The sequence below is a fragment of the Larus michahellis genome, chromosome 14 (assembly GCF_964199755.1).
Source record: "Larus michahellis chromosome 14, bLarMic1.1, whole genome shotgun sequence".
Classification (NCBI taxonomy): Eukaryota; Metazoa; Chordata; class Aves; order Charadriiformes; family Laridae; genus Larus; species Larus michahellis.
The window spans coordinates 11198191-11220521 of record NC_133909.1 but is presented as its reverse complement, the minus strand read 5'-3'; the positions used below and the strand labels follow the sequence as shown (position 1 = coordinate 11220521).

Here is a 22331-nt window from a genome sequence, read left to right as displayed (position 1 = left end):
TTTGCATCCAAACAACAGGGAAAATATTTGCTACTTACTGGCATCACAAGCAAACTAGTGCTTTCGCTGGTCACTCACTCCAGCATTGCACCTAGCACAGGCAGTATTCTGTAGCGGGTAATAAATGAAGATCAGAAGCAGAGAAACACCATCTCAATGTGATCGATTTCTTATCTAAATACTTTAAATACAGAGCATGTGAGGAATCCCCAATAGAAATGTGAAGTACTTTATTTGGGGCAATTAAAGTGATATAATGTGCTGTCTCAGCTAAAGGCTCTCCTTTCTCGTGGTGTTCTGGCGCTGCCTGCCAAACTCTTTAATCCGGCCCCGTAACCAGCAAGCCCCAGTTCTGCCCAGTCCCACCACCATCCCCGAATCCCTCGGGCTGCAGGTTCCCCAAAGGCCAGGGGAGCAGTGGCAGGGAAGGCTTCCCCCCCCAATCCGGCTGGCCATTGTGGGGTCCCAGGCTCTTAACTTTCACTACCTTTTCCTTCTTTCACTCTCAGCTGCTTAAGCAACCCCTTTTATCCCCTGTAATTGAGCCTGCTTTCCAGATTACCCTCACGTTTAACCCCTTCCATCCCCAGTGAAACTCAAAAGCCATGACCCAGGTAATATTAGAGAAGAGCTCTCATATTTATTTCCACTTTTTCACTAGCCCCTAAATTATCTTTGCACTGAATGGCAATAACTCTTACTCATTCAGAAAATTCTTTATAAAGACAGATAAAGCCTACAGCTTTGTCATCTCCTACTCTCTTCCCCCAGTAAAATTTTCATTTGAGAATTCCAATGAAATGACTGAATATTGTTTAACTGCAGTATTTTGCAGATGAAACAATGGCTGAAGTGTTTTTTACTCCCGCAGCACACAAATTTATGTAGCTACACAATAATAAAGCAAAGTCTTAAATTTAATCAGAACAAATACTTCAAGCAATGGCAAGCTGATAAATTATTTAGAAAGGGGCTCAATAAGACCTGGAAGGAAATATGCATCTGTGCAGCCTGGGAGCTTCCAGAAACAAAGAATTTTCATGCTTACCCCTTTTAAAGCTAAAAAGCTTTAAACCTATGCTATTTGTATTTAACTAAAACAGACACTTACTTGAACAACATGCTACAATTACAAGCAGCCGAGGACTGCACTGGGAGTGATGTCACAAGACTTTTCACACAGCCTTTATTACTGACGTGATCCGTTTACCAGTAGTTCGCACCATTTCTGCATTCACAGGGAGACACTGACCACAGGCATTTCCCAGTGTAAGGACCCACACTGACAGCCGGGTAATATTGGCTATTTCAGAAGATTTTAATGATTTGGTCTTTTTTTCAGAGTGCCTAGTTTCCCCCAAATTGTCTTCCTTCCATCAGTTCCTCAACCATTCCAAAACACTGAGAAAAAGACAAAACTAGATGTATTAGTATTTATATGAAAGGTCTAGGAAATTCAATAATGTTCCTATTGTTTTATTGCAGATGGCACATCAACTTCTCTTTATTACTGCAGAAAACTCAAGAGCCCTGTGGAGTGCAATAAACCTGTACGTGTTCAGCTTCGCAATGTTTCAAAGGGCTGTGATTTACTGTTGAGAACCAGGCACCTTGCACACAAACATCTGAGCTCAGTAATTGCCTCATGTTTTGTGCAAACTCTACAAGGCAGCGTGAGGTCAGCCCATACAGGGTACCTGCTGCTTCTCGACGCCGGTCCCTCATTCCTCAGTAACACGGACTCTGTCATTAAAGAGCGGAGAATAAGGTTTGTTTTCACCTTTGCGTTGAGATGTGTTACTCTCCTGTTTGGTTTCAGACACTATTTGAATTTTCTGCCAAATTCTTGGGCTGCTAGAGAGGGATTTAAAAAAAAATAAAAATATTTCAACGTACCAAGAGGAAAAACACAAAAGTAAATTCTCTTGTCTTGAATATATACCATGTATGCTTCAAGACAAGTCCTTCATCTATAAATATACTTACAAAACACTTCAGAAAAAAGTGTAACCACTAAAAATTGTACGTCTCCTGCAGGTAATACATTCAGCTTTTACTGAGTGATACTCAGTTCTGGCCAGTCAATCCTGAATAAGGCGGCAGGGAAGTATCAAACAGAGGGAAGAGAAAAGAACCGGTAAGAGCTGTATTTACATCAAATCGCTCTGAATATACTACTATTTCCACCAAGTCTGAGTTAGAGGGAGGAGGGACTCACTGCACACAACAAATGGCTTCTCCAGCCGCCTTTCCCAACACACACACCAGCCCTTCTTTCGGTCAAAAATATTCTCAGCAGTGTCTGGCAAAAGGAGTTCATATTTCCTCCTGCAAAGGTAATCTCAAAGCCACTTGTCCTTTATCTAAAGGTATTAGTCCTTCATGAAGGAACGGCAGACTTGAGGGAACGCAAACCCCACATTCTCCCTGTAGGAACGGGGATGTCCAGAGCTTCCAGGCTCCAGACCCGAACAAAGCATCTGCAGTGGCAATCTATATTTATAGATTTTATAAATTATAAAGAAACAAGTAAATGAATGTAACCCATCACAGTTTAAACTGAAAGACGGATTAAAAATACCTACGGGCACTGCTACCACAAAGGCCTTCCCAACCAGTCGTCCTATACAGAGGACAGGAAAATACCAGTAGCGTTTCCAATGGCAGACCGTACTCTTAAACTATATACCAACAGACGTTACAGAGACACTCAGTAGATTATTTATGCATTAAATAAGGTAGCGAGCAATGTTATAAAATATAGTCCTGATGCTGACAAAAACACACAGAATTATTATTACTGAAGACAACCTAAAAAGAAGGGAAGAAACAATGTCTCCTTAAAAAACAAAGACTGGGTCAGTACACACACCGCATCGTAAGGAAAAAAAATACAAAAGACAGTCTACAGGTAGGTTCCTTCAGTGAAGTTACTATTTCCATTTGGGTTACAATACATTACATGCTTATAATGACAAATTTATGATTAAGCAGTCAGTAGTCCAGGTACTTTGAAGAGGAATATTTGAGGCAAACTGCCTCGAGTGTACAGACAGGGACATGAACATACTGGGGAACGCTGGCAGCGAAGATGATACTATAGTTTGGGTTTCATATCTGTTTGGAAAACGCTGCAGACTTCAAATTTCATTCTTTAGCTCTTTCTGTAGTTTATTTACTGAGACACATGAAACTATGGAACTGAAATACCCAGAAGCAAAACACTTCCCCAAGTGAAAGTGAGACGTTACAAACCAGGAAATAAGTAGTCAGTAGCTCGCTTGTGTCTTTAACTCCTGCTTTGTGCCACTGCTATCCAAAACACGCCGTTTCAAAAACAAATACACACCTTATATAATTCAGTTAGAATTAGCAGTTACCAAAGCTCTGAAATTGTTTTACAACAAAGCCCAAAGCCCAAATCCTTCCTCAGCTACTACCCGTAAAACATCCATTTGTTCCAAAGCATAAAACCAGTACTGATGAGTGCTGGGACACAGTTTTGTACTAGCTGAGGCCAAACGCATTTTTACAACAGAAGAAACTATAAACTCAGAATGAAAAACTTCAGAACATCTCAAAAATGCAATAAAGTCAGAGGAACCTAAATTAAAAAAAAAAATAAAAAAAATCACTGTAGAACTTAGTACTTCAAACCAACACCCCAGACGCGATCGAAGCAAGTGCTCGCCAAGAAGGGCATCGGCTGAGGAGCTCCCAAGTCCGGCAGCTCGCGAGAACGTACTGACACTGACGGACGAAGGAAGCAACAATCGGTGCCAGGCCAGCGTGCCACGGCCCACACGCGTCGCTTAGTTTTCAGTCTAGGCTGAATGTTCCCGCAAAGGGGGAGCACGGCTACACGCGCCCAGGGGAAGCCCGAGGAACACTTACCCTCGGCTGCCAGTTTTCATACTGCTTCTGCAAGTTTGCACCGATGGTTTCCAGAGCTTTTTGAGGACCCATCGACAGAGGATCTAGGAAATAAAATACAAATGAGAATTTTTGACCACAACTGAATCACCGCGCTTGACAGGAGGCAGAAATTATTTCCAATTCTATGCGCATTTAAACCTTTAGCTACTCCGAATTATGCTTCTGTAAAATCCAGAGGTACAACCTGGGAGACCAAAGCCTACACCAAAGCACAGACACCACCACGCTCTGCAGAAGAAAGAGGCCAAAAGCTTTCCGCGCTTTCCCTCTCCGGCGTTCTGCTTGCAAGAAAGACCGTTTAATGATATGTAGCTTGCTTTCACGCATTCAATTTCAAATTCATAAACGTTACATTCTTCATGGAATTTACTTGGGTGCAACACCCAAAAATTACCCCAAATTCCTCACTCAAGTACAAATTAAATACCATTCAAGACTGTCAAATTCTGAAGATTTCTCTCACTAAGTTAATAAATACAGTTTTGTTTTGAAAGACAGGAGAGGCATAGCATTTGTTTCTCTTAATAATGAAAAAAGGTTTCTACAGTAAATAATGACAAAAAATTAAATTGGTTCAATATTTGATGTTAAACATTTTTTCTTGCTGAATGCAAAATCCTGCCTCATTTACTTCAAATGCTTCCTGCTTCCAAGATTATATGCCATTTGTGATTTTTAAGTTAATTTTATCACTAGATAATTACCACCATCCATACATACCGATACAACTTCAGCTTATGTGCTTTATTCAAAAACCGTGGCCATATAATTGACACTATTAAGTTTCAAAAAAAACAGAAGCTAATATTTTGCAATTTAATATACGTTATTTTAAAAGCATTTAACCAAATTAATAAAGTTATTTTTAAAAAAAAATATCTTTACAAATATTCTACTTCGTACTGTTAGAAGCAAAATACAATAACGTAGGATGAAAGCAGGATTTTATGAGTTATTTTTCTTAAATGAATAAAAGCTAGGATCTTACTTAAATTTTACTTTTATAGAAAGATTTAAGGTAATGCGAGTACATTTTTCATTTACATTTTCCTGAGAAAATGGAGTAGCAGTAAACCAGCAGTGAATTGCCTGCAGTGTCCCCGCGGCCTGGCCAGAGCCAGCCCTGGAGGGTCGGGCAGCCGGTCCCCGCACGGCCTGGCACGGCGGCAGTCTCCGTCCCTCCGAACCGCAACTGTCCCCTCGCTGTTTAAGGCGAGCAGAACCCCTCGAGAAGTTGAACAGTAATCCCCCAGAAGTATCCACACTGCCACATAACGTCTGTTGTTAGTTAACACGCCGTTAGCTACAGCTAAAATTTAATAAAGGAAACAAAAAGATAGCATAAACACATCAGAGTTTTTTTTAAGTCCTTTAACGGACCAAACTGAACTTCAGAAAAAGAAATTAAAATTACTTCACAGGCGCTTTGACAACAGAGGAATGTAGTTTGTGGACTCTGGACCGCCTTCAGAATAATTAGCATTGTTAACAATACCCTTTATACAAAAATAAAGTACGCTGGTGCCATTCCAAGAGCCAAACAATGGAAACAAATTATTTTCCTAATAGCTCATGCCACCGCAGTGATTACGTGAGCTTTCAGCCTCCCTGGTGAGTGTATATATAAGGCTAGGGAAGGCCAGGACACCTTCCGTATAATTACGGCACGGAGCTCTCTGCGCCTTACATGGTGCCAGGTTGACACTGTAGCACACATACCAGCTAAGGCTTAGTTCTGGAGAAAAACAAAACACTTCAGATGTTCTCAGGGGGCGTCTGGAGGGTACAGTGAGAACAGCAGCCGGCCCTTGTCCGCGACTGCGACGGACGCTTGTCACCGGAGTTCACAACCTGGTGATCTCAGCTCAGCTGTAAACAGCAGCAATTGCACCAGGATGATTTCCACACTTTCTTGCACATCTGGCAAAGACATCATGTTTCCATAACACACCCCATTAGCTTCCCGTGGAAGAGGAAAAAAACAGGGGACATTTTTGCAACCACCTTTTTCGGAAATTTAAAGAAATGGAAATGAGTACTTGTGTAGAAATACACACTAAAAATTTAACTTAAAAACCGCATTCAAAATTCTCTTTGTTGATGATAATCACTAATAACTTCATTTTAATGACTCTGCAACGCTCCTGATTCTCTTTGCTCTCTGCTTGTGTGTGAATGAGAAATGAGAGCTGTTCTCTCCACTGAAGAGATGTATTTGTTAGTGCATGCTCATGGCTTTTTAACTGCTTTAAAGTCATCAGCATTTTTAGGTTAAAAAAAAAAAATAAATGAAATGTTATGATTCACAAAGCAGGTAAGGCAAGATTAGAAATGAGACGTTCTAAAATTTTTTTAGAGAAATTCAGTTTGTGCAATGATTAATTTCCTTCTGCAGCCTATCATAAACCCCGGAGTTTAGGATTACAGCGCTCTGCACGTTACTTGCTGAAGACCGAACGTTTTCAATTCCTAGATAAAGAACAAATCTCTCTCAGAAAGCTTTCTTACACACGATTTTTCCTCCTAATATTACTTCAGATTTGTCTCGTCTTGATAATCAGACTTGATCTCCAAAACCAGGGGAACTTTTCATTTCTTAACAACTAGGAATTTAGTCCAACAATGCTCAAAGTAACAAGCCCATGCGGCGGAACTGCCGGCAAGATATTTTGGGGAATAACTCCTGGTCTTTTGAATTCATGATCCCAGTTAAAATAGCCTCAGAGCAGACACCTCAACATGCAATAAAGTCCATGCATTCTACAAAAATTTATTTCCCTCTTGTATGATGCAGGGTAATTTTAAACCTTTGCAGATCACAGTACTCTCAAGATGTTACTGCTCCGAGATTTCCTTAGATATTTATAAATCTACAACAATTAAGAGAAAGCTATGTAGCTAATTAACAGCTTTTTTTCCTCCATGCTATCTCATTTTAGGATAAAGCAGAAGAGGCGACCCGTGGCAGCAGTTACTGCTGGACACTTAATTAACTCATGTAAACACAGTGAAATGAGATGCCAGACTTCCTTTCGTTCGCCCTAATTTTAAGTCTAGGAAACACACCGCTTTAAGACCACTATATATGCCGCAGTAGTACTTACAAGAGTAACAGAGTTTGCTGGAGCTTGGAAGTTCTCAGGACTTACCGATCCAACACTCCAGACGGGCACAGGGAGTCGTTTTCACCACATCAGGAGGGTCCACACCAACATTTAGGCACAAAACTAAGGCAACGCTAACAGTCTTCATCTGCAAAGACAGACAATAAAATGTCTACTTAGTGTAGAAACAAAATCAGTTTTCACTTGTGTTGGAATTTTACCACAACTTTTGAAGGGTTTCCACAACCATTTGTTATCTGCTCTTTAACGCAGACTATTTTAAGCAAGGCCTGATGGACTACATTTTTCTTTTTAAATAGAACAGAACTTAGATTTTACATTACTATTTTTATTATTATTTCCAGAGCCCATTCTTCTTTTATAGAGCATGGAAATGGATATCGCTGGACTTCTGCTACTCATTTTAGATTAGTCACTGTCCAACTGAAATACATTATTAAAACATGAGAATATGCTATTCAAGGTCCCTGATCAATATTAGAATATAGTATGTCCTCTCTAATATTAAAACTAAAAGCATTACAAGGGAAAAACTCCCAAGTGACCAACCAAACCGTAACAAAATGTTTAGTCTATTTTGCTTTTGGTTTTGTTTTGTTTACTTCGCATGTTAGTTATCCTGGATATTCTTATTGTAGGACAAACCATCACTTGGCTCCTTCCCGGTCTTGCCTAGAGCTGCTGCTTCAGCACCAGCCCCGTAGACCCGACATTCAGACACGCTTCTGCAGCCACCAGCGCACCGCGAACACATAAAATCCAAACTTATTGATACCTTACCTCTGACCAAAAAGCTGCGTTAAACCAACGACTAACTGGTTTAACTACGGCCAGCTAAAAATATTGCTTGAAAATTATTATTTCCCACCTTTATGCTCTTTTCTAAACTCCCTCATCCCAACACCTAAACCACAGAAGGAAAACAAAAGAAGTAACGTGGCTTCTGGTACTTCCATTGAGTGTTGAGCACTGCCCTGCTCGCCTGAAGCAAGGCCACCCTCATCCCCGCTTCCCCAGGGTGCTCATTACAATTCAGAACAGTCGGCAAAAAGAAAAAAAAAAATTCCAAACCCCAAGCTTGTAGAAAAAGCTAAAGGCACACAAACATATAATTTATAAAGAAACTAGAAACCGGAGCAGAGAGACACTATTCACCCCAAGCAGAAGGGACAGGCTCTACATCAGGACAGAAATGCTGCAGTGTCTGCTCACTCCCATGTCTACGATGGGGAACACGGAGTAAAAAATTAGCCAGAAATCTGGTTAATAGCTTCATCCCGAACTATGTTCTTGCTAACAAACCCCTGCAATCGTGCAGGAGTTACACATCCCCATGAGTTAACAAGGAGGACACAGCACTTTGCAGAATGCAGATGAAAACAAGAGTCTGAATGGGGATTCCCTCATCGGCATTTCACCGGGGATCCCGACGGAGCGCACGTAGGGTGGGTGAAAAGGGCCACAGCCGAAGTTACGCACTAAGTACACATGTATGAAGAGTACTTTATCAAAAGTAAGAACAATACACAGTAAAAGTACAGTTACTGGCAAAACGAGGGTCAGCTGCAAGATGCAGTCAGGTAGCCCTGAGGCAACACCACTGGGACTCCGATGCCGGCAACCGAACCCAGGGGCTGGTGATGGGGAGCAGCCGCAATGCTGAGAGCCAGCCCGATTCAGTCCTCTCCCCTGGAAGGCTTCTCCATCCTCCTCTTCCTCTATCTGCTTCTCTTATCTTTCCCTCTCACTTCGCTTATTTTATCAACACCAAACCGCTACCCTCAAAACCAAACTCTGCCACCAACATGGTGTTGACCCTTGTCACGTCGCTCACACCCACCTTACCCTTCCCTCTCTCTTTTTTTTTTTTTTCCCCTCTGTTTAGAAAATAATTTCATCCAGCAACTGCTGCCCTGGTTTTACAGAACCCCGCACAAAGGTCTCACCAGGGAGTCACTCCAGTAACGACCCCAATAAAAACCATCCTACGTCATCTGCAACAAAACCCCAACATATTTACAAACGTAACAGGTACACATGAGGTTTTTTTAACTGGGTGCACTTCTTGTGAACAAAGTTGCTTCAACATCCAAGTCCTGACTGATTTACCTCCAGGTCCAAACCACACACGGAGAATCCGTGACCCCCACAAAGGACACAAGATTTCTTCTCCAGCTCGGGGACGGCGTGCCACTATGCTAGGAGTTATTTTCAGGACATAGATACATTGAGGAAACAGCTTCAAATTGTGCCAGGAAAGGTTTAGATTGGATATTAGGAGAAATTTCTTCACCAGAAGGGTTGTTCAAGCATTGGAACAGGCTGCCCAGGGAAGTGGTTGCGTCCCCATCCCTGGAGAGATTTAAAAGCCGGGCAGACGCGGTGCTGAGGGACACGGTTTAGTGGCGAACTTGGCAGTGCTCAGTTAATGGTTGGGCTCAATCTTAAAGGTCTCTTCCAACCTAAATGATTCTATGATTTTCAAGGTAACAAAACGATACCCAGCACTAGTAAAAGAACAGTTCCCAAAATTTTCATTTTTCATTTAATCCAGTAAAAAAATCTGTATGTTATAAAAATGGCCTGATTTTTAAAAGTGATGAAGCAGCTCATACCTGATAGAACTGCTGTACGTAAGTGGCAATGGACAAAAACAGTTCCCTTTAGTCCTAAAACCTAAGGGTCAGATTTTTTTAAATGCTTTCTACCCAGTAAAACAGACGTCCGGCACCCAGTACTTCAGTGCCTTATTTTTCCTCAGCAAGTGCAGTGCACCCAGCTTTCTTCCTGCTCACCTACTTCATGGACAGTATTGGCTACTGCACCAATGAAAACATCACGTTAATTCGACGTTGCAATAAATACTTGTTACAACATGCAGTTTGAAACCCTTCTATTCCTTTTGAGAAGATAACAAAAGGAAAGAATTTCATTTAGAAAGCAACACCTTTCAAGATTATTTAGTGTCATCTTCTCCTGCCTTCCCTTTGCCAAAACCCATCTAATATGCTTAAAACACTTTTGGCGTGACCCGCCTGTGCCCTAGGCGGAGATAAGAAATGAATCACAGTTCACAAAAGATGTTAAGTAGGTAACCCTTTACAATTTCAAGCAGCACAGAAGTTTTACATACCAACTCTGCACGTTTGTTGAGAATATTAGTGCTCAGATCAGCACAATCTGGGAGAAGATGAAAAAAAACAAAGAAAACAAAAAACACACACCCCCCAAAAAACCTGCACCGCGTACAACCACAAACCAGCTCATGGTTAGGGAACTACTTGCATTGCCTGAGCTTTACCCTGCACACAGGGACACCCTCCCAGTATGTGAAACCCCCGGCCAGTTCAGCTGCCTCAGAACAACATGGTGCTGCAGCGGGTTCAAGAGCACGAGCATCCCTAAAAGTAATCACACGCTGGCAAACAGGCACTGAAGAGCCCGAAGGAAACGAACAAAACCAAAGGACAAAATAACTTATTAGAAGTGAAACCATACAAATCATTCTTTCAAGAGAAAGTATCCTGCCAAACGATCTTTTCTGTCTCATTTATTTATAGTTTCCCATTTGTGGTCTAATACTGACTTATTTTTCAATATTTTACTAGTAATGTCTGATCTGTGACTTATGCTGAACAGGCTGGTATTTATTTTCTATTCCCAAGTTCTGTGTTTTAAATAAGCATTTCTCCTTGAAAACAGACAGCAAACCAGTAATGAAAAGTAAGAGCCTAAGTGATCCCAAAGACAAATGGGGTGATTTCCCCTCTGCCTGCCTCCCCACAAAGGACGTAAAGGATTATACTTCACGACTATTTGTTCCGCTAATAAAGAGCACATCTTCAGTAAGAGTTACAGCGCGCTCACACTCCCCTCTGACTCCTACTCAACATCCATCTATGATCTTGAATCATTCCAGATCAAAAGAAACCCTGAGCCCAAGAAATCAAATAATGCTTTTCACACTTCTAAGCTGTTTTGGAACATACAACCAGAAACTCCCCAGCATATTTAAAGCCTCTTAATACAAGAAGTAGTAGGACATTCTCATCCGTCATTAAGACAGTGGAAATTTTCTTTTCTACAGTTCAAGGATATATCCACCAGAATACATTTCAATGGATTTTTGTTAGAATTAAAAAATGAAGCATAAGAATATTTGGCAAGCTTCTGGGAAAACCTATATCCAACACGCTTTCTCAGCAAAGGCTCTGGATCAAAACCACTAAAGCTCTTACTGTGGGTTCTTCTCTATATAGCGTAATTTGCATTTAAAAAAAAAAAACAACTGGATACAATTCACAACTTTGTATTGCATTCAATTTAAAATGATTTAATAACTCTGGGTCAGAACCTGCAACACTTAAATGGCAAAATCCATTCGGTCAAAAAGCTCTTCCTGAGAAGTAATGGTCCTGTATTCAACCCCCAAATCCATCAGGAATGGGAACAGGTGAGCAGAGGTAGTTCTGTGTCTCTCCAAAAGAGAAGATGCTTATTAAAGCATTTGACATTAAAATGTACATATTATACTAAAGATCAAAGGACTTGTAAAATATTTTTAATTCACCTCTTATGTCATTTTAAGACAAAACAGATTTGCAAAAGATAGAGTAACATCACACATAGATACCTCAAACCAAAACGAGCGCAATTTCTGCAGTTATTTTCAGCTAGAAAAAAAACCATTACATTATCTTCATAAGCATGGTTTTGATTGAAAATCTGAAGTTTTATCAACACCGGGAGCTGAACTGATCCTATTGTGGCATACCTGGAAGTAATTCCAGTGCAGACTGGAAGTGAGACACCTCGTTTCATCAGTTGCTAAAGATTTCTTATAGCTAAATAAGAACAGGGTTAGCAACTAAGAAAGAGTCATGTAACTGTTTTATCTTCTAGTTTAAGTAATACCGAGAACAAATCAGTCAATCAATTTATGATAAATTTTACATTTTGTGGTAAGACCCTCACCTAACATTTCAGAATGGACATTTTAAAACCCATAAATATTTTATTTCCACACTGCAATTTGCAAGCTGGAGACTTTCTGTTCAAACATTACACAGATGAACACTCAACCGTTATAAACCTGCCTGGGTTTATGCCAATAAGTTAAAATTGCTTCACAAACACAAGATTAAGTCAGCATTAAACATAAAATATATGCTGCTACATTATTTTACAGAGCTGAGGGTGAACTTACCAGAATTAAATACAAATACTGAGACAGATTTCCAGACTGAGAAATCTTCCCATCTGTCTCATTTGGGAACCTTCTTTGGCCGGCGGGCTCAATTCTGCCTGCTTGTTAAATAACATCATTCCCTTCCTAAAGACTTTTTTTGGACATTTTTCTTTACGTAGATTTAGTACAAGCCTCTCAACCAAAAGGCAAAACCAGGTAGGTGTTCCACAGATAAGTCCAAAACGTTAAGCGTTTTGGAGCCATGCCATTAAATACTTCAACAAGGAGCTCTCTGAACGCTGGGCAGTAACAGCAATGTTTAGCAACGCGAAACGCTGTTCTCCCTTTAGAGTTTCAGTTACACATCATTCTGCAACACCTAGAAAAACCACATTTTCTCTTTCCCAAGCTTTTACTCATAGCGCCCGCACCCGGCGGGCTTTCTCCCAGCAAGGTGGCCTCCGGCAACGAGCCACACGCTCAGGTGGAGTGGGGCTCTTCTGGGGGTGGGGGGACTCACAGCAGATCAGCCACGGGAGGAGACGGGCATCCTGAACCCTGGCAACTTCCCATTTCAGGCTCCCAGCGGTGACGAGTGGCAACACTTTGTCCGAGTACTCCCTAACAGCACAGGCATCGCTCCCAGGGCTCAGGCAGAAAACACACCGCTGAGGAATGCCAGTTTGCAAATCAGCTGGTGAAAAGGCTGAAAATTTTGAATGGGCAGACAAAGCCTTGACCTTCCTTGTCCACTTGACGACACAACCCCACACGAACCCAAAGAAGGGGTTCTGGAGGGTACGACTCCGGCAGAAGGTACCCCACATGAACACAACTCCTCCGCCTGGAAAACAGGCAGAGGGACCCAGCTCCTCGCTGCAGCGGAGGGGTCTGTCCCACGCACTGCCCCTTGAGCCATCACTTCACCATGGAGCTCCGATTTCGTACCTTGACAATCAAGTGTTACTCTCTTTTTTTAATGGATCTTCCCTTTAGCAGGCCAAATACCAAAAGAGAGACGTGCCAGTGCTCTGCAGCTCACCTGTAACATTTGCAAGGCAAAACATCTAAAAAGGAAGAGCTTTCAGTTTCAAGGAAATTTTTTTTATACAAAGTTTAAGAGAAGTAAGTTGTTATGGAAAAAAAAAAAATCTCTGTGTGCTTCTCCACTGTGATAAAAATAGTAGAATGCAAAGAAATCCTTCAAGTTAACATTAATAATTCAACACCTCTGCAGGTAGTCTTCAGCCATCTGTAGCCCAAAAGGTCGGTTCTTGCTGTGAGTGTTGTGACAGCACACACTAGATTCCTAGATCAGCTCCTCCTTAGGGTTTGTGTTCCTTTTCTAACCTCTGTATTCTGCACTAATACTATGAATTTTCTTCAGAGGTTTATTATGTCCAACATGTTCGTTTACCCAGTGAATGCAGCCACTACACAAAGTTCAAGAGCAGTCAGTAACGCTAATGCCGCTCCTCGTAAAACAGACTTTTTACTGCTGGCTTCACCATTTACTTTATAGGCACTGCTTACACTTGTAGATAAATTACTGCTGTCAATCAATACCCGAGATATACATAGACACTTCCTATTTACTTGCTCTGAGAACAGCGTGCATCTTCCCTGTCTGGTAGGGAATGATATCAATTGACATGCTCCGGCCCGGCCACCTCAGGTGCTGCAGGTGCCGCAGAGATGGAAGGTGCTGGTGCGCGGCAGGACTGCTCTGAGGACCGAAAACTACGAAGTCAAGTAGGGTGGTTCACTCGGTCATAGCAAAGCATCAAAATATTGCCTTTAAACCACTGCTTAGTTGCACATAACCAAAATGGTGTTTTCTTGGCCCTGACAATCATCTCTTAAAAAATAATGAAAAAATAAAAGGAAGTAAATATTTTACTTCTACTATCTTTGCTGTCTTTATACAATATGCATAAAGAATCAACAAGAGACATTTTCTAGATGTTACTGCTCATTTGATCTGTGACAACGGCTTTCCTTCTCACCTCAGCACAACCATCTCTCTGCTTTGCATTCTGCACAGGCTTCTTCTCAGCATTCCACCACATTCCCACTCCTGTCTAGCACTATCTTTAAAAAGGTGTCCATCTTGCCATGCGTTGCCTTACTTCATCTTCAGATCTTCCTTACAAACTACTATTTCAAATTATTCCTAGACGACACTTTTAGATCTTTTAACAAGTCAGTGATACACGCTTGGTCAGGAATCACACTGTCCCGTTTAAGTGGAATCCCTGAGCTACAGCCAACTCCACTAAATTAAAATAACTTTTTCAAACAGGAAGATTCCTAAGCTTACAGGAGCAAGTAGTAGAAAATGATAAGGACAAGATCACGCCCCTAATTTCAGCTGAAGCCTCAGGAACATAAAGTTGAAGATGTCTGGTTGTATTTGAGAGCTGTATGGTACAGAACACTGTCCCCCTGCCTAATAAGGCTCAACCACCGGATCACTTCAAGGGCTTAAAGTTTCTTATTGCTGGTGTCCCACGGAGGAACGGGAGAGGCAGGAGGAGTCACTGAGGGAAGACAATCAAGCTGTTCATAGCAAACCATGCTGTAGACTGTGCCCCTTCCTGAGGCCTGCCAGAGTACCGGGGAGTCAGGCAGGGGGACAGCCAGGGACGCTGAGCTCCATCCAGACGGCCGGCTGCAGAGAGCGACAGAACGGCTCAAATCATCCCTTTTACCACAGACTCCACGCACCTCTGAGGCACTGCTCCTCCGCTCTGCGGAGCACAGCGCTAATGACGCTGCTGCTTCGTCCCCTACCCGACAAAAGCTACTCCAGCTGTAGATCGCCCTGCCACAACGCAGCAAGAATAAATAAATAAATACAAATACAGACGTAAAAATACGGCACTGATAGACTCACCGAGACAAAAAGATAAAACGGAACTCTTCGAGCCCTGAGCTCATCTGCCACCTTTTGTATCCCACATCACAGCTTTGTACTAAAGAATGCCATTGACACAAATCTGGTTTTGTTAAGTACTTAATTAGATAATTTATCTAAAGTACATCCTTTATAGAAGAACCGAAGAGCAAGACAAACATCCTGGGTTTATCAAGTTTACTTGGAAATGCCAGTTAAAGCTACAAGACACAGAGAACAATCAATATCTCCCTCAGTTATCCATGGCCTTACTATGCTAACAGTCACCTTTGGAATCATTCAAGGGTAGAAGATCAGCACAGGAACCAGCCAATTAAAACAACATCTCAGAGAGAAAAATACAATCAAAACCCCAAAACTTCCCATAAAAACCTACATAACCCATGGAGACAAACAAAAATGAAACTCCAAGGAAGCCTGGTGCCCTTGAATTTCTCTATCGACACAAAGGCAGAGAGAAGAAATGTAAGAACCAGAGAAGCATTAACAAAGTATTTCTAAAGCACTCACATAACCTTCAGTCTCCCAACTACGGGAACACACACAATGCCAAAACCAAGAAGTGGTAGTTGTCAGCAGAACAGATGTTTCACAGTTTTCTCCACGACAGCTCCACGCGAAGCAGCCCGCTGCCATCTGGCCACGTACCACTGCACCAGGGTTCTGCCAGTGGTTATTAACGTTTGCCACACTGCAGAAATTAAGAGGAATAACTTTGTATAGCGATACATATTTTTAAATTCTTGCAATCTGCAATAACAGTCCAGCACTTACATGCATCTTTCAAGGTATATATTTTTTTCATTGTCTACTATTCACAGGCCTTTCAAATTTCTACAAACATGCTGGGGGGGCCAGGAGGGGAATCGGCCACTACAACATGTATGTTGAGTTTAGGTAGAAATAATTGCCTTACTCCTCTCCAAATACTATGTGCTCAGAAGCTCAGCAACACCAGTCTCCAAGACAAAAAATAAAGCACGTTATATATAAATATGCATTCTCTCTCATTGCATTTTTTTGAATGGAGAAACACAGATAGAGTTATTTTCTGTCATTCCATTTGCTAATAGTGAAGTCACTCTAAAATTATCTTTGCACGTGACAACGTTGTCAGCTCCTTTCCCACACATTACACTGCACTTCTATCACTTATTACTCATATTGCAAGTGTAATTAAAATGAAGCGCACTCAGGGAGCTATTTAAGGGAATAAGACTCCTGGACATATTAAGCCACTAAAATTTTAGATTTACAAAAACTATTTTCTTCCCCACCCAACTGGTAGAAGTAGAAATTCACAAATTCACAGACGTACAATTATGCATTTACTCCCCGTGTTCAACCATCACAAAAAAAACCCAAAACCCTACTTATTATCTTGCAAAAGGTCCTCACAACAATATTATGAAAAATCAAATCCTGAATACGCTCAGTATAAGAAATTACATAAATTAATGGAGTTATCCTAATGCTCCACCTAAGCTAATTAAGCATACAACAGAAGTTAAAGCCTAATGCCCTCCATAGCAAAATACTAAATTACCACATCATCGTCCTACCATTCGTGTGGTCTGACTATAGCTGACACAGTAGCTGTGGTATTGGAGAGCTTAAGTAGTGCGCTCACGTGAAGCACGGACTGCGCTGCCAGTAACCATCAAAGAGCATTCAGCGTACAGCCCTAGATCTCAGCTGAAGTGAGAAAATGCATAGGATGAGAAGGAGACTGTCGGAGTTGAAGGTTTCAGTGTTTCCTCTTGGCCTATAAAGGTAAGACCTTTTTCTTTCAAATTACGTGCCCAGCTGTACTCTTCAGAGCTGTTCATCAAAGTCCGCTCTCTGCTTAGACATAAAAACATTTGTAGATAGTGGCAGATAGAGCACAAGCTTCCCAACTCTATTCAATCAATACACAATCATCTTCATTCAAAATGATCTTTGTTCTAGGTAAGAGAAGATACAATCTATAACTTAGACGACAGTGCTCATTACTTACAGCAGGGGGTTCAGTTCAGGGAGAAGCTGGGGTTTCTTTTTGTTTTTAGAGACCTTGGTAAGCCAGCAGGTGCCCTGTGCTACCACTCAATTCACACACCTCACTGGGCAGCAATTGCCACTTTTAGTAACTATTGAACTAAAATGGATTTCAACCACTGACCTAGAAGAGAGAGAAATTCACAATTACCAGGTCTCAGGGCCACGCTACAGCAGCAAAGCAGAGAGCTCCGAGCCAGTCTTCCCAAGAGTTTGTCCTCATACCAGGCGAAGAAGGGAAAGTACATACTGTTTGGGTTAGATCCCAGGCCACTTAGCGGGCTGAGTTTCCTAAACACAAACACGGTTGATAATCCATGATCGCATAAGCAAACACAAAACAAACATTTAAGACGGAATAAGCCAAGCTAAGGTAAAGGCTGCCACCAAAACACAAACTCCCAAGATTCCTGCTGCCCCGGGGGATCTGAGCTCAGCTCAGGAGAAACGCTCGGAGCAGGACTCAGGAGCGGGGCAGCTGAGCCCCAGCAGCAGCAAAGCTCCCGTAGATTGAAACAACTATTTCAAGCTGAAATGACGTGCACAAACTTTCAATGCCACTATCCTTCATTAATTTCCTTTGACACATGAAAATTTAACCGCGCAGGCAGGTAAACTCTGCTTGTCTGAATTAAGCACATTTGTATGCGGTCCTGCTTTAATCTGCATTTCCATAGAAACCTAATTGTGTATTCCTCTTCTCATAAAAACAGGATTTAATTCTCACTCAGCAAGTTATAAGGCAGCAGGAAAAAAATGTTAAACTATTACAATCAGCTTTGTTGCTCTCTGCTTATTTTAGAAATCAAAATAAGTACAGCACATCTTAATTTAAATGTTCTGAATTTAGTAGCAACTTGTCAGTAAAACATAGTGTATTTGAAATCTTCTTTAAATCAAGTTTCATGATTTGGTTGCTACTGAGGCTGTGAGATTTAATTCAATACACAAAGCGTAATTCCAACCCTCTTGTGTTAAAAATATTCTTTAAATAAATAATAGATCAAAGCAGTGTCACTCTGATGGTGTATGTAGCCCACAGAAGCAGGAGACGAAGGATTAAATGTTTTCAGAGCAGTCCTTCTGGATGAAAGGCGGGGCAAGTAAATGTTCGGTTATTTTATCTAGATTTACCACTCATTACTTTTCTTATTTGATTCTTTGCTCTTATTAGAGTTCTGCCTTCTAAAAAACTTTCAAGTTCATATAAACTCTGGGGTTTTTACGGCAATGAAGCAAGATGAAAAAAAAAAAAAGTCATTCCATTCCCAAATCTTAGTGACTCATTTCCTCTAACTATAGTAAAGGTAGGATCACTCCCTAGGACCCTCCAAGACGATGAATGAAGGCAAAACCCACCACTGCCTGCGGTTTTGTGTGATTCACAGGGAAAAACTGACACAGATTTACCTGCAACTCAGGCAGATAGAGACTTGGTTTGGTTAACCTTTGAGAATTTCTTGATTTAAAGACAGGTTGGTGTGTTTAAATCCAGATAACGCTTCCCATCCTAAGCTTTGACAACTTAATTTACCAAATTCAAAATAACGCAATGCTTTCCACACCCTCAACTCACACCAAGAGGTATTTCCCCTCCAGCCCTCCGGGAAGTATCTTTCACTAGTGTCTCGAAGATAAAAGCACATCCAAAGTCAATCAGACCTGGCTTTTGGAAGGAGGAGGCAAGAGACAAGAAAAGGAAGGTGAAGTAAATTGGGGAACGCAACAGGCCTGCAGTGAGGTGGAGACAGGAGGGAAGTGCCGAGGTGTTGCTCTGAATTTGATAAGCAGCTATAGACAGGCCTCAGAGGCCTCGAATACTGACCAAAACAAGCACGGCTGCGACACAAAATTCTGATCACGGGGGAATAAAGCTCCAAAGCAAGAAAAAAAGAAGGAGAACAAACTTTCTGAAGGCAGCTAAAACAACAAGATGAGAGGAATAATTAATTTATAATGCCAGAGAGCATATCACAAAACAGTAAAGCGAAATAAGGAAAAAAAAAAAAAAGAAGAGAGAAAAAAAATCAACAAAATATCAGTATACTTCCTGACAGTAAAGGCTGGCAGATTACCACACATCTTCCCTCACACTATTATTCCAAAATGATTCATAATAAAACCCCCACAAATCTCAAGTTCCTGCATTTTTAATTAAGGCGATTGGTTTTCTGGACAAACCCTTTACACTCAAACTCCCATTTTCAGTTGGTTTCCTTGAAAACAACAGCAGCATGAACTAGCAAGCCACAAGGTCAAACCAGATTATATGATTTTATGAACTATTTTGCAGGATTAACCTAACTTGAGTTAGCTGGGGGAAAAATATTTAACTACCATCATTTCCCATGCAGAATTCTAAACACCCCATCTCCCAACCCCTTCCTTCACCATCTGAAGTTCTGGTAAGTTTGTTATATCTCATCAAATGCTAAGGAGACACCCAATGGTAGCTAAAAAGTTGAATAAAATACAAGATGTGAAAAATAACTGTTAAGATTTAAAAGTAATGAGCTTGAGCATTCTCTGATCAGTTTCTCTTCCTCTCAGATGTGTTTATGTGCTTTCTGTATATTCCTATGACCCTGCTCTTAGGCAAAAACTATTTATACACAACAGCAAGTTTGTCCAAACACCACCTGATAAAGCTGGGCAGATACAGGTGACATATGACCAGCACCATTGATACTAACAGAAAGAAAAAAGTTATTTGATTCAAGCTGACAGTGAAAACAGCAGGACTAAATAGGAAAAATTCAGATTTGCTCTTATTTTCTTCATTTACAAAAACAAGACTCAGTATCTTGGAGAATGATTTGGGGCCCGATTTCACTGAACTCGCTCACAGCGAGTTGCACGCAATTTCATGAAAAGCACACCGCTCGCAGCACAGAGAACTCTTAGAAGAAGAATCTGCAACTCCACAGGAGTAAAGACGGTAGGAACTGGGCTGTGACGATCACCGTAACCACTGCTCTCATCTTCATTGAAATGATTCTCTTTGCTGTAACATGCATATGAAACATTTATCAAGAAATACAGAGACAACAGCTGATTACTATAACTTTACTCATGCTTATACTGTACGACCTATTGATTATCTTGATCAAGTCAATGTCATTCCCAATTTAGAAAAAGACAGCTTTGCAGATCAGGAAATAAGTGAACAGGAAGCTTCACAGGAAGGCAGAGGGATCACTAAAATAGACAAGCAAGCTCATCACACCTCCACAGTCTACTAGAGAAAAATCTCTTCTTTGCCAAAACCCATTAAAGAAGGCATACCACAAAACTTCGTGTTCTGTGTCTCATTTAAATGACATCCAAAAAAACCTCAGTTCAATCCATTAATGATCTGCCAAGTCAAAATTTCCATACATGATTCTACTCAGTGAAATGATTCTGGTTCAGCCAGAGCCTTCCCCAGAACTTCTGGGCACTACAAGACCACTTTGGTGAACACCCCTCTAGGAACATCCTCGTGCCTGGTCACAATGCCTCTGGAAAGAAACTACAGGATGGAGTCTCAACAGCAGCTCCGCTCCCAAGTTCCCGTATTACTACAAGAAGCATAAACATAACAGAAATTTAGTCACCAAAAAAACCTCATATCTATTCATAAACACAAAGTTAGGGGCAAAACAACTTTGAGACCTAAGGAATCCTGTACCCCAAAGCAGATTCCAAAAATAGAACGAGGGGAGCTGATTATCTATGGCATGTCCTAGGCGCTTTGCTTGTTTGCTTTTACCTTAAATGTTTTAAGTTGGGACGTAGACGCAACACAAGATTCAAGACAGAACCCTGGCAGGGTTCTTTCTTTGACACGCTTGGCTTTATCAGTGTAATATGCAACATACAGTCCAACACAAGAGAAGCACCTTGCTTTAATACAGTAAGTGCTTCCTCTAATAACTATTTTCTGCCTCCAAAATCACATAATCTTATTTCCCCCACACACAAAGAATGCCTTAATTTTACACTCCACATAACATGCTGGTGGCAAACTTCAAATCCACAAAGCTGCCCTGCATCTTCACCGTTAGACAACTTTAACCACTACATTTATTGCACCTTGTGCTTGCATCATTAACCTGCTGATGCAGAGAACTCTTTAAGACCTCATTAATTTTATTGTCTTTCTTGAAAAACACCAAGTACCCAAATTTCATTTAGAAAGCTTAAATGAGGCAGCTACTCAAAGGGTGTATTACCGTATGCTTGGAAATAGTACTTGTGACCCATCCGCGTGTTTGCTTCCCATAATACCATATGACAGGTACACGAACTAAAGGCAGGATCAAATACCCATCTGAAAACATTCATCTGAAAACACAGACTGTGCTTGAAGTGCAGCAGCCCTCTGAGCATTTATTCCTCCCTTTTCACCACCTGTCCCCCCCCACTCCTCCTCCAAAACCCATCCTGCCCTTGAGCATTACCCGGTCCTTCATCCTCCAGCTCTGAGCCAAGGACTTGGAGCCTTCGATCTTCTCGCAATGCCTCTTCTTCATAAAGGCCAGAGGCAAGTTCCAGTCAGTCAGGTCAGACTCATCCTCCTCCCCGAGCCCCAGAAGAGGCGACTGCAGCATCTCAGACTCCATCAGAGGGGAAGTGCCGGGCAACAAGTGAGCAGCAATCTCCAGCCCAGCAGGCAGCGGGGGCCGACGAGTCCCTCGGGCGGGTGGCGGAGGGGGAGGACGGGGCAAGGGCAGAGGGAGGTTCCGCTCCCAGGTGTGCGGGGAAGGACGAGCCCGGGGGAAGCGGCGCCTTCCACCTGGCGACTCTCCTCCGCCGCCGCGGCCCGCAGGCAGCAGCCCCGTCCGGGCTCCGAGAAAAGTGGCGCCTCCCGGCCCCGCCGAGGGCCGAGGTGCCGGCGGGGACCGGGCCCCGGGCCTCCACTCGCGCCTCTACCCCCGCGGGCCCTGCACTCTCTGCGGCGGGAGCCGAGCCCGGCCCATGGCGGCTCCCAGCTCCCTCGCACACCTGCGGGCCGAGAGCGGATCGGCGAGCTGCGCACCGGGAGCGGACAGGAGGCGGAAGGAGACGGGTAGACTCGTCCCGCGGTGCACGGAGAGCCCGACTCCCCTCACCACTACACCAAGGAGGCGGCCATCTTCCCCCGGCC

The 22331-nt window shown here is 42.1% G+C and overlaps 1 protein-coding gene across 4 annotated transcripts in view; it reads right to left on the bottom strand.

Moving 5' to 3' along the window:
* RPTOR (regulatory associated protein of MTOR complex 1) overlaps positions 1–22106 on the bottom strand; it is a 155904-nt gene extending 133798 nt beyond the window's left edge. For 3 of the 4 annotated variants that reach the window (XM_074607396.1, XM_074607397.1, XM_074607398.1), the window contains exons 1-3: positions 21646–21957; positions 7086–7188; positions 3895–3977 (exon numbers count right to left, since the gene is read on the bottom strand). In XM_074607396.1, coding sequence (XP_074463497.1) covers positions 3895–3977; positions 7086–7188; positions 21646–21807 — 348 coding nt within the window. In that variant the 5' untranslated portion in view covers positions 21808–21957. Of the gene's footprint in view, positions 1–3894; positions 3978–7085; positions 7189–21645 lie in introns of all 4 variants that reach the window. The other variant, XM_074607399.1, reaches the window with a different exon arrangement.
* Between the last annotated feature and the right edge of the window lie 225 nt (positions 22107–22331).